This window comes from Cyprinus carpio, chromosome A9 (assembly GCF_018340385.1).
Source record: "Cyprinus carpio isolate SPL01 chromosome A9, ASM1834038v1, whole genome shotgun sequence".
In the NCBI taxonomy this organism is placed as follows: Eukaryota; Metazoa; Chordata; class Actinopteri; order Cypriniformes; family Cyprinidae; genus Cyprinus; species Cyprinus carpio.
Window position 1 is genome coordinate 27,801,990 of NC_056580.1, and position 13,098 is coordinate 27,815,087.

Below are 13,098 nucleotides of genomic sequence, written 5' to 3' on the forward strand. Positions count from 1 at the left end.
TGGGGTGTGGTGGGTGGGGGGGGTGTCTGCGTGTGTTGTGTGGGGGGGGTGGCCCCTCACATGAATGGTTGTTTCCCCCATACTGCAGCATGCGGCGATGAGCCCCACCTGCTGCAGGGCTTTGTTCTTCCAGACTCAGGGTCCTGTTGACATGTCCCTCAGTGGGCCTCCAGCTCAGCTCCAGCCCAGACACTATCGATGACCTCTGAAAATGACCCCGCAGGGCCGCATGCACCAGCGCACAACACTGGGCTGCTTTGTCCACGTGATCCACCCTGGAAAAAACAACTCAAATACACCCCATGAACAAACTTGTGTAGAGATTCAACATGAACACTAAGCCTTGGTTTTTAATAGGAAAAAACCTACAGGTCTCAAATATAATTAGACTTAGGGTTTTAGAGTTTATTTATTGAAGTTTAAAGTTTAGAACGTTAGTTAACCATCAAAACCTTTACAGGGTTATATTAGTTAACTTAAAACTATCATAAAATATAATTTCCTGTTACTACTTGAACATAAAATAAATGTTTGTGCCTCTCAAAAAGCAGCCGGGTTAAGATGCAAACTCCAACTGGTTCAAAGAGAGTTTTTTTTTTTTAATTAATAGTATATAATAAAATTAATGATCTTATCAAATTCCCCCCCAAATGTGGGTCACCCTTTTAACTTACTTTTCCTATTGTTTAATTGTGTTTTTTTTTTTGTCATGTATCGGTTTCAGTAGAAGGTTTAAAAAATCAGGATATTTTAGTCAGCCCCCCAAAAGAATCGTATCCCGTATCCAGTAAAAAATTTGGTATCGTAACAAATTGCAAAAATAAAACATATCTGTGTCACATTCAAAAAACAATTAATAGTTTAATTAAAATTTTAATTTAATAATCATGACACAAAAATTAAACTTTAAAAATAAAGCATACTAATAACAAAAATAAAAAAATAAATTTTTAAATACGGTAAAGCAATATCCTAATTTGCACTAATAATTAAACATATTCTGTGTGTGTGTGTGTGTGTGTGTGGGTAAATATATATATATATAATATATATATATTTATATATAAATAATTATTAATTTATAATATATATAATATATTATTATATATTATATAAAAATTCATATTAATTATATATATGTATTTATATAAATAAAAAATAAATGATATATAATATTTAAAATGAAGTAAACCGAAAAGTAAATATATATATATAATTATGTTTTTTAAAATTGTATATAATAAAAAATAAAATGATATAATAATATTTAAAATGAAAGTAAAACATATAAAAATAAAAAAAACAAATACTAAAATAAATAATAATAAATTACTAAAAATAATATAAATTTAAAAAAATAAATATATATATATAAAAATATAAAAATATAAATAAAAAATATATAAACCGACATCTAACAAAAATAAAAAACAAAAATACACAAAAAAAAAACTGACCTTGGCTCCTCTCTTACAGAGAAGGCTGACCAGCTCCAGATGACCAGCCGCTGCTGAGTAACACAAAGCACTCATGCCGTTCTCTGTCATGACCGTTTTCTCGCTGAAACCAGCCACGTCCACGTTTTCTATCTCGGACTCCAGCGAGCAGGCTGACCATTTCCTAGATGGCCCCGTGAGACGGGACACAGGTAGACCCGGGGGGCGTTGTTATAAACACCTCTGGTGCGGTAGTTGACATTCGCGACAATCCACCCAGCATCAGCAGACGAACTCACCTACAGACAGATAACCGAGACCGTCTAAACTCGAGACATCATTCACAAGGTTTGCTTTCAGCTTCTTCAACCAAATTCCTAACTCGAGACATCATTCACAAGGTTTGCTTTCAGCTTCTTCAACCAAATTCCTAAAATAGAGAGTGATCTGCAGCATTTCGAGCTGTCAGTTGTCGTTTATCTTCCTCCAGCTCTCATATTGTGTCTTTCTTTGTAAAACAATGCCTCATCCTGTGTTTAAAGTTCACTAAGAACAAACTGCTGATTGGTAAAGCATGCTGATCACATGTCAAAGCCTGATCCATTCAATTGCAAGGCTCTTAAGTGCTTCGGCGCGTCGGCAGGCACATTGTTGTCCCCAGTCATAATCCACCTGGATTCTGCTTTTGATAAGCCCGTATGAATAACAAAGTGTTTAATCCACAGCACGGCGGCTCGCCGATGCGCGCCCCAGAGGCCCGAGAACGCCTGGAAAGGAAATTTGTTTTATTTACCAAAACCACATGAGAATGTTTAGATACCACCTTGAGGAAGAGAGAGAGAGAGAGAGAGAGAGAGAGAGAGAGAGAAGAGGCGAAAGATAAATAGAAAATACAGCTGCATGCAGCAATCACAGAACCAAACTCGACTAACAGTCACTGAGAGCAATTTAAAGAGCTCAAGGACGACTTGTTTACTCTGAGAGGAGAGAAAACTGTTAACTGTTAGTGGAAAGTGAAAACACCCGGGTACAACACCAAACATGCAAAAAATAAATAAAAAATCCATTCATCCATTGCTGCTTATCAAGGACCAGGTCCGGAGATTAAAAATAAAAAATCCATTCATCCATTGCTGCTTATCAAGGACCAGGTCCGGAGATTAAAAATTAAAATAAAATAAAAACTCACAAAAAACTGACTACTTACTGTCTTTTATATATAAGAATTTTTTAAACTAACTTATTTAACTTAAAAATTAACAGAAAAAAAAAGAAATTTTATATATATATATATATATATATATATATAATATATATATATATTATATATATTATAGAGATATAGATATATATATATAGAGATTATTTATTTGTTTTGTTTGATTTTAATTTATAATTTCACTCCAAAATCAATTGAAAACAAATAAGAAAATAAATAAATAAGAAACACTAATATTTGTTATATTTTTTATTGTTTTATATATATATATATAAAATTAATCTGCATTGATTTTGGAGTGAAATGATAAATTAAACAAAACAACAAATAAATAAATAACTATATATATATATATATATATATATATATAATATATATATACTATATATATATATATAATATATATATATTTATATAAAATGAATCTACTTTATTATTTTCCTTATTTGTTTTCTATTGATTTTGGAGTGAAATGATATATTAAATTAATTAAATAAATGACTATATATATATATATATATTATTATATTATATATATATATATATATATATATATATATATATATAGTCATTTAAATACTTTATTTATTTTTTCTGTTAATGTTGAAGTCAAATCAATTAAAAAAATGTCTTATTTAATTATATTTGTGAACTGGATGGTGTTTTTAAGAGATTCATCCAATAACATGACAGCCAACAAGAACAATAGAGAAAGACTGAAAAAAGGGATAAAGAAAAACATCACGTTCACTGCATCTGTCATTGTGAGACATTATGAATGTTAATAGATGAGGAGGAAAATAAAATCATCTTGACCTTTAGATTATTAAATTAACACTAAATCTAAAAGGCGTTGATAATTATTAATGCAGAGTCTGCTTTCCAGCGTTTATCTGTGGTCTTTTTCTAATCTTCACATCAGACCAATGGAGTGAAGACATGCCTCACTAATCTGACCGTTAACGACGGATTTCAAAGTTTGATCAGTACAGACATAATCATAACACCGTTCATTAAAAACAGGAAGTCACTGGAATCCATTCACGTCTGTGATTTACACATATTACTGAATAAATGAAGTGATGTGTCTCAACGGCAACAGAGCTGAACGCCGGACTTCTGCAGTCCTAATGATGACATCTCATTATAAATGTCATGTCATTCAACGAGGAACAGGACTCATCGTAGGGGTCAAAGATCAGTGGCAAATGCTGCATTCTAATTGGCTCTCTACAGTTATGCATCAACACTAGGTTTCATTTGAGGAAGACAGCTACAGACAGTCTAAATGCATTAAAAGAGTAACATTTTGAAATTTCTATGGAGAAAATGAATGAGGATAAACATCTGAAGCACATCCACATGAAGCAAAGACGACGGACTGACCTTGGACATTGGTTGGGGGTAGAGGTTCCTAAGAGAGGCCAAAGCAGCAGACAGAAGACCATCAGTGCACCACAGCTGGATCCATAAGGCCTGAAGAACACTGGACGACACACCGGTCTTCTTACTCAGACCCTGCAAAGAAGCACACACATACAGTATTACCTTTATTATATCATAAATATAAAATGCATAACATAGATGTATGCATTTGTATTATAATTGAAATACATAAATGCATATAGACATAAATAAATAAAAACGCCATCTCTGCAACTGTTGTGAGTTAATTCATAACGTGCATTTTAAAATGCAACAACCCTCTTGTAATGAGACTCGTTTAGAAACCTGTAGCTGTTTTCAGCCAAGAAAAAATCTCTTGATTTAATGAGTGAAAACACAAAATAAGGCAGCCAAAAATTTTTAGTACTATAAATTTGTGTCGTAAAAATATTGTAAATATTTATAGCACAACAGAATTACAGCTACATTTCTTTATTGATTTGTTAAATGTGCATAATTTAAGTTAATAAAAAATAACAATAATACTATAAATACAAGTACTAAAATCATTTGCATTATTACTATAAATACTATTTTATTTTATTAAGTTAGAAATGGTTTGTTTTTAAATTATAGTTATATTTTCTGCCTTTCAAATTAGCTATTAAATTATAACTAGTATATTAAATATGGTTGATCAGAAGTTGATCAGCTTTGTCATGATTATTCTCAATGGTGTTAATTAATGTGTTCCTGAATTGAACTGATAAGCTCTGTTTCTTTGTTACATTGTGGCACATTAATGCTATTATCTCTAAAAAAATATGTGCTCCTAATTTTTCAACTGCTTTATTAATATTTTATTATACTTTTTTAGCTGTACGCATAGATCTCTCCAGACAGATGCATCAGATACCTTGAAGATGTGTGCTTTGAGGATGTGGTGACCCAACTCCATCGTCTGCTGCCTGTTTAACTTTCCCTCCTGCCTCGACAACATGAAGGCCATCAGTGCATGTCCACTCCTGCAGAGAAACACGTGCATTTATGAAGGAAGAAGACGAGAAACAGCACTGAGACACAACAGCTGACTGCAGAAACACTCCTCCCTTCATATCATCTGCTCACTCCTGAGGACTTTTAGCAATTTAATCTAGCAATTATTCTCATTCATGTCCTCGCTGACAGCAGAAGGGTGAACTGGAAAGGCCTGTATGCTTTTAAAATATGAGACTCTTAACAAAAGTTGTGGTTTTTAACATCAGGTTCACTTTTCATGTTAATTTCTGCCTTTATAAATTCAGATTTCTTTTAATGAAGGATCCGTCGCATGTGATTAAGGGTCAAATCTTTTCATCTCTGAGATCAAACGAGCTTCTCGTGAGGTAAACCTCTGACTAAAGCTCTGTATAATGTAGTATTTGATGCAAGGCGCTGAAAGCGTCTCTGTGTTGGCGTGGCTTGGCCCGTCTGGAACGGCGCCCCCGTAAAACACAGGAGAAGAGTGGAATAGGCTCTCGCTGGTGTTAATTAACCGAGCTTCATTAAAAGGCCACGCATGAATGCAGCTGGCTTTGATCAGCACTGCATCTCCTCTACATTAAACTCAATCCGTCGCCTTTCTTTTCCCCCTCATTCAGCAGCCGAATAACAAGGCAGGGAACTTTTCAGAAGTCCCTCTTTTTCAAAGCCAACTTTTCTAGTCTGGACCGGGAGAGGGTTCAGGGAGGTGAGTCATCAATAGGACACCGATGGACCAATCAGAGCGCTCGGACACACCGCAATGAGAACAGGAGAGGAACAGAATCCCAATTACAACTAAAACTGGAGTCTAAGATCACCACAGCTGATCAGCATCTCTAGAGAATGAGTAATGAGTGCAGTTACTTATTCTGGTTTGACATTTTCCTGCAGCAACAGGATGTTTCTTTACCATAACACAAAAAATTACATATATAATGTGCATAATGTACACACACACATATATATATATATATATATATATATATAAGATATATATAATATAGTATACGTATATATATATAGTATATATCGCTATATATATATATATTATATATATATTATATATATATATATATATATATTACTGTATTTGCATACAGTAAACTATTATTTAAGTAAAAATGTGCACACACACACATATACTGTATCTAAAATGTGCATATATATATGTGTGTGTGTGTGTGGTGTGTGTGTGTGTGTGTGTGTGTGTACGTGCATATATAATTGTAACAGTATAATTAACACTATGTAATTATTGTAATAATATAATATATAGTATATGTATTATATATATATATATATATATATAATAAGTATTATATATATATATATATATATATATATATATATATATATATATATATATATGCATTATATAATACAAATTATAATAAATATTTTATAATTATAATAATAGAATAATTAAGTAAAAATTATTGTAATGCTAATTTAATGGTAATGACCAGTAAATAAATAAACAAAAAATAAAGATATTTAAAATGTAAAAAAATAAATAATAATAATAATAAATAAAATAATAAAACACTGAAACGCAAAAATCTTAATGTTTTTAAAAACTGCATTGTTTTCTTGCAAATATTTTTATTTAAAAATTTTGACAAGGGTGTCTTAAAAAAGGGTGACTTGTTTTTGTAAGATTCACCTCTTTTTGACTATATGCACTGATTTATGCATTCTATAATATATATTATTTATACATATAGTAAATAATTATATACATATAAATATAAATATAAAAATAAACTATAACAATAAACTTAATCAATAACATTATACACAAACATAAAAAAAAAAAATACAAAAAAATAATTAAAAAAAAAATATAAAAAAAAATTATTAAAATGAAGTAAAAATATATACATAAAAAATGTAAAAAAAAAATGATAAAAATAAAAATTTAATGACAAAAAGGTTGAATAAATGTAATGAAAAAAAGGTTGCAGTACAAAAATCTTAAAAGTTTAAAAATAAATCTTGTTTTCTTGAAAAATACATTTCTTTTTTCAAGGAAGACTTTTTTATATGTTTGTTTCACCTCCTTCTGTCTATTATCAAAGCTGGACAAGCAATATATTTCAAAGTAATTAAACGAGAGGAAACTGGATGTTGCACAGGCATATAAAATCAGCACTGGCTTTCATCATCTCCTCAAGCAGATCATGATATTTCATTAGCTGACTGTGAAGACACACACACACACACACACACACACACACACACACACACACACACACACACACGATCTGTCTGTGTCCAATCAGGAAACTCCTGCTCTTATTTTAATGAAGTCAGTAAATTCAACAGTGTGTCTGGAGCTGAACAGAGATAAGAGAGAACAACATCCTCATATAAATGTCAAACATATGAAGTAAATTAAAATGCTTTTTTATGATTTTTCAACTTTTTGGGGGGTGAATTTGATCTTGAGACTTGAACACTCAGTAAGAGAGTCAAGCTACTAGCTCTTTATTAAACTGCAATGTCCTTACAGCTTTCACAATCTAATTGCAATGATTTTGCAGGTGATATAAAATTAAGCAGCATCGTGAAGACTGCAATAATTTTAATGTGCTTTTTATCTGGTCATTGAGTTGTCTAAAGACTGTGTCATTAGACTTATGAGTATAATGAGTATAAATACAGATATCAATTTAACCTCAGTAACAAAGACAGCATTAGTTTAATTCATTTATGAGAATCAGTTCATTTAATTTAAAACTAGAGTCATCAATCATTTAACTAGATTCATCTATTTGGCTATAATGACAATAAATCCAAAAAACAACCATAAATCCATCATTGATATATATCAAAACAATATTATTATTATCATCATCATCATCATTATTACTATTAAAAGTATTTCAGTTTGAAATGATAAACTGATGGTTCCTCTTAAATTATTATTATTATTTTTTTACAAACATTCATACTTTTTAATAATAAATTGTATAATATTATATATATAGATATTATATATATATATATATCTATATATATATATATATACTCATATATACTTCATATATATATATATAAAATATTATTATTATATGATATATATATATATATTTATATATATATATATCATATAATAATAAAAATTCAAAAAAATCAAAAATCTGTGAAAATATATATATATATATATATATATATATATACATATACAAATATATATAAAATATTATTATTATCATCATCATAAAATATTATTATAATTATTATTTATATTATTATTATTATTATTTTAGTGTTACTATTTTGTTAGTTATTATTTATATTATTATTATTATTATTTTAGTGTTACTATTTGTATTATTATTATTATTATTATTATTAAAATATTTATTTTTGAAATGACGATGGTTCCTTTTTATGTCCTATTTATCATTACTAGAATTTTATGGCATATATGAATATGTGAATTTTTCAACATATTACTTTAATATTAAATATTATATATGTTATTTTAAATTTTTAAAATTGAAATGAAATACAAAAAATATATATATTAAATAAATATATATTTACATGTAATCAATATATAATCAAAATATAATAACTTCATATTTATTAGTTTATATTATTCATATATAATATAAAGTTACAAAACGTCAACATTACTGCAATTAAGATGTTGAAAACCGTATCCAATCCAGTCTTTTCCTCCACTTTCTAAGACAGCACTGAAGCTCACCTGGGGTCACACAGGAAGTCAGAGCTCTCTCCATCCGCTCGCCACACCAGCCACTCTCTGAAGGACGGGTGGCAGAACATCCGCGTCTTATCCCTGCGCTTGACGAGGAAACACGAGAGCGTCTCCATCCTCTGCTGGAAGTCGTCCCACAGCAGCTCCCCTCGCTCGCTGCCCGCGTTCAGCGCCTGAAACAGCTGCTCGTCCGTCATGGGGTGCAGGGACGCCAGCGCCACGTTGAGAACGGGCACGGCGCGCTCGAACGCAGAGTTGCTCATGAACTTCATGTTGCACTGCAGCAGGTAGAGCTCGGACAGAGAGATGGGCACCACCTTGTAGCTGGCGCTCTTGATGACCAGATGACCCTTCTCAAAGAGGTCAAGGGTCAGTTTGAGGTACAGGTACGAGCCCTGGCTGCGGGAGGTGAGGTGGGAGCTGACTTTGCCCACGATGACGGGGTCTGCTCTGCCGCTGAGGGAGATGTTGTTGAGGATGTTCTGGCTGCTGTTGATGTGGTGCTGGATGTAGGCGTTCAGGTCCGTCCCGATCTCCTTGTTGTCTGGGAACTCGTCCAGGCTGATCTTGGAGAAGGGCAGCAGACTGGTGATCTCCTGTGAAGACAAGACGGGAATGAAGGGTCAATAATTGTCTTGCAGTCGAGAAATACATCCAAAACTTTTCCTACTGGTTTTCTCTAAAGAGGACAATGTGGATTCCTGACTGAAGTTTCGAATTCAGTAGAATTCATTTTTTTTCTCGCATGAAAGCTGTAATTTTAGCATATAAGAATGATTTCTGAAGGTTCATGTGACACTTTATACTGGAGCTATGGCTGATGGAAATTCAGCTTTACATCAGAGAAATAAATTATATTTTAAAGGATATTAAAATATAAAACCATTATTTTATATAGTAATAACATTTTGCAAGATTTCAGTTTTTTCTGTATTTTTGAACAAATAAATGCAGCCTTGATGAGCAGAAGAGACTTCTTTAAAAAATATTACAAGTCTTACTGATCCTGAACTTTTGACCGGTAGTGTATGTGTGTGTGTATAACTTTTTTATACATATAATAATAACTTATTAATTTATTAATTATTAATTAATTTTATTAATATGTATTCTAATATCAGTGCACATGAATGAAAATGATTAAATATGAATCTTGGTTGTCTTTATTTAGTTAAAATAAAATATTTGAAAATATTTGAACTACAGTAGATTGTTACTGCATTGTACTTCTTAAACATTTATAATGACTAGTCTACAGTCGCTGACTGCATATAAAAAATTGCATTTTAAATCATTTTAGAGTAAATGCATTAATCTCAAGATATATAACAAATTGTCAAAAGGCTGAAAAATAATGTAAAGTCCAACTGAGCGAGAACGCCAGACTAGCTCTCCTCACTTATAGTGACAGCTGAAGCAGAACGCATTAGGAGGCTTTCATAAGTACAAAAACACACATTTGCGCTTGCACACACACACACACACACACACACACACACTCCAATCTGTCGTCTGACACATATCAAACACTAGATGATTCTGCTCTGCTAGTCGAGCTCTACCTTTCAAACTGTCAAAACACAGCCAACATGAACACTGTCTCTCTCTCTCTCACTAGAATTCGCTCCCTTTTCCTTTTCTCCTCCTCCTGTCTGGATTACTGTCTAGCTGTCGTACCGTCTCATGTGGGGGGGTCAATGTGCCTTATTAGAGCTACAACATACTCCTGCCCAAAGTGTCAAGATGAGGGGGAGAGAGTCTGAGATGGTGAACATGACACCAAACCTGATCTGAGCAGACAAGAAAAATATTCTGGCCTGGGTTACAAAAACATGTCACCACCAAATCAGAAGACAAAATAAGAAATTATTATATACTGCAGAAAGACTAAGTATATATATATATGTGTGTGTGTGTGTGTGTGTGTGTGTGTGTGTGTGTGTGTGTGTGTGTGTGCGTGTGTGTATAACTTTTTTATATATAATAATAGTAATATAACGTACAACATACATATATAAATAGTATTCTATTTTTAATGTAAAATAAAATATATAATATATATATATTATAAAATCGTGTGTGTGTGTGGTGTGTATATATATACATATATATATATATATATATATATATAGATATATATATATATGGATATATATATAGATATATATATATAAAACTTGTATTTCATACCAAAATTATATAAAACATATACATATATATATATCATTTTTATACATTTTTATAACCATCTCTTAACAATAGTAAGCAGAATATATATATATATATATACAGTACAGGTCAAAAGTTTGGAAACATTACTATTTTTAATGTTTTTGAAAGAAGTCTCTTCTGCTCATCAAGCCTGCATTTATTTGATCAAAAATACAGAAAAAACTGTAATATTGTGAAATATTACTACAGACTTAAAATAAAGTTTTTCTATTTGAATATACTTTAAAAAAAATAATTTATTCCTGTGATGCAAAGACTAATATTCAGAAACAATGCTCCATCTCCATTATCACATGTAACATCCAGTCTATCACATGATCATTTAGAAATCATTCTAATATTCTGATTTATTATGAGTGATGGAAACAGTTCTGCTGTCTAATATATTTGATGAATAAAAGGTTAAAAAGAACTGCATTTATTCAAAATAAAAATAAAAATTCTAAAAATAAAAATTATATTATATAATAATATATTTTTCTTTACTAATCACTTTTTATCAATTTAACACATCCTTGCTGAATAAAAGTATTGATTTTATTATTAAAAAAAAAAAGAAAAAAAAAATTACTGATCCCAAATTACTGACCAGTAGTGTATATTGTTATTACAAAATATTTATATTTTAAAAAACATAGCGTCTTCTTTTTTGTTATTTTATTTATTTTTAACCACTTATTAACCATCAAATCATCAAAAAAAACTAAAAAATTATCACAAAAAAATAAAAAACATTAAGCAGCAGAACTGTTTCCAACTTTGATAATGAATCATCATATTAGAATGATTTCTAAAGGGATCATGTGATAATGATCCTAAAAATTCAGCTTTGCATCACAGAACTAAATGATAATTTAAAGTATAATTAAATTTAAAACACATTATTTTAAATTGTATAATATTTCACAATATTACATTTTTTTTTTTTTGTATTTTTGATTAAATAAATGCAGGCTTGATGAGCAGAAGAACTTCTTTCAAAAACATTAAAAATAGTAATGTTTCCAAACTTTTTATTTATTTATTTATGTATATGTATGTATATATATATATAGTATATATATATGTATGTATCTATATATATATATAGATATTTTTATTTAATTTATTTTATATTTTGTTTTATTTTGGGGAGAAATATGACTGATATGCAAAACAATATCTCTATCTATCTATCATTATATTTTAATACCTTTTTATATCCATTTTTTATAACAATAGTACTTTTTTTTTTACATTTGTATACATTTGTAATGTAAACATTTTATGCATCATTTCTAGTTCTTTTGATTTTGGGGTGAAAGATGATATAAAAAAGAAACATACATATATAAATAGTATTCTATTTTTAATGTAAAATAAAATATATAATAATATATAATATAAAATTGTGTGTGTGTGTGTGTGTGTGTTTTATGCATCATTTCTAGTTCTTTTGATTTTGGGGTGAAATATGACAAGTAAAAAAAGTCCCTTGAAATTCAGTTTCAATAATAATTGACTGTGGTCACACAAACCATATTTACCCTTACTGCGGTCAAAACTGTATTTAATGTCATCTAATTTGTCATACTGTCCATCTTGTGTAGTGTTGTTTAGGATGTTTTGAGGATGCGGGTGTCACTCAATCTGTCCATCGCTCTAAGTGGACTAGATTCTCTTCTCTAGTTAAGTCTATTATTTATCTTGATGTGATTTGGTGCATTATCACGTGTGTTTAACACTGGTTTTTGCAGCTCTAAACAGATTCATGTGTCATGACCCGCAGCTTCAGAGACAGTATATATCGCCGTCTCACCTGAAGGCTTGTTCTCACAGTGACGATCAGTTTGAGCCAGCTGGGGAACTTGGAGATGATTTTGGTGATGAAGGAGGCGACGGTGTCACCATAGTCTGGTTTGTGAAACTCCGCCTCGTTCAGCCCATCAATCAAGATGATGCAATCTTCCTCTGCAATCTTCCTCTCTGATAAACAACATAAAATACATTCAAACACACTTCAGTCATCAGGATTATATGCTTAATGACAAACTGTCAAAGTGTTCAGACAGCAGATTTACTTTGGTTCTTGA

The 13,098-nt window shown here is 30.6% G+C and overlaps 1 protein-coding gene across 1 annotated transcript in view; it reads right to left on the bottom strand.

Moving 5' to 3' along the window:
• LOC109048073 (protein TANC1-like) overlaps nt 1–13,098 on the bottom strand; it is a 164,643-nt gene that overhangs the window by 17,953 nt on the left and 133,592 nt on the right. Inside the window, 10 exon segments of the mRNA XM_042764338.1 lie at nt 61–129; nt 131–288; nt 1,454–1,556; nt 1,597–1,647; nt 1,649–1,702; nt 1,705–1,730; nt 4,038–4,173; nt 4,958–5,066; nt 8,783–9,390; nt 12,825–12,991. Coding sequence (XP_042620272.1) covers nt 61–129; nt 131–288; nt 1,454–1,556; nt 1,597–1,647; nt 1,649–1,702; nt 1,705–1,730; nt 4,038–4,173; nt 4,958–5,066; nt 8,783–9,390; nt 12,825–12,991 — 1,481 coding nt within the window.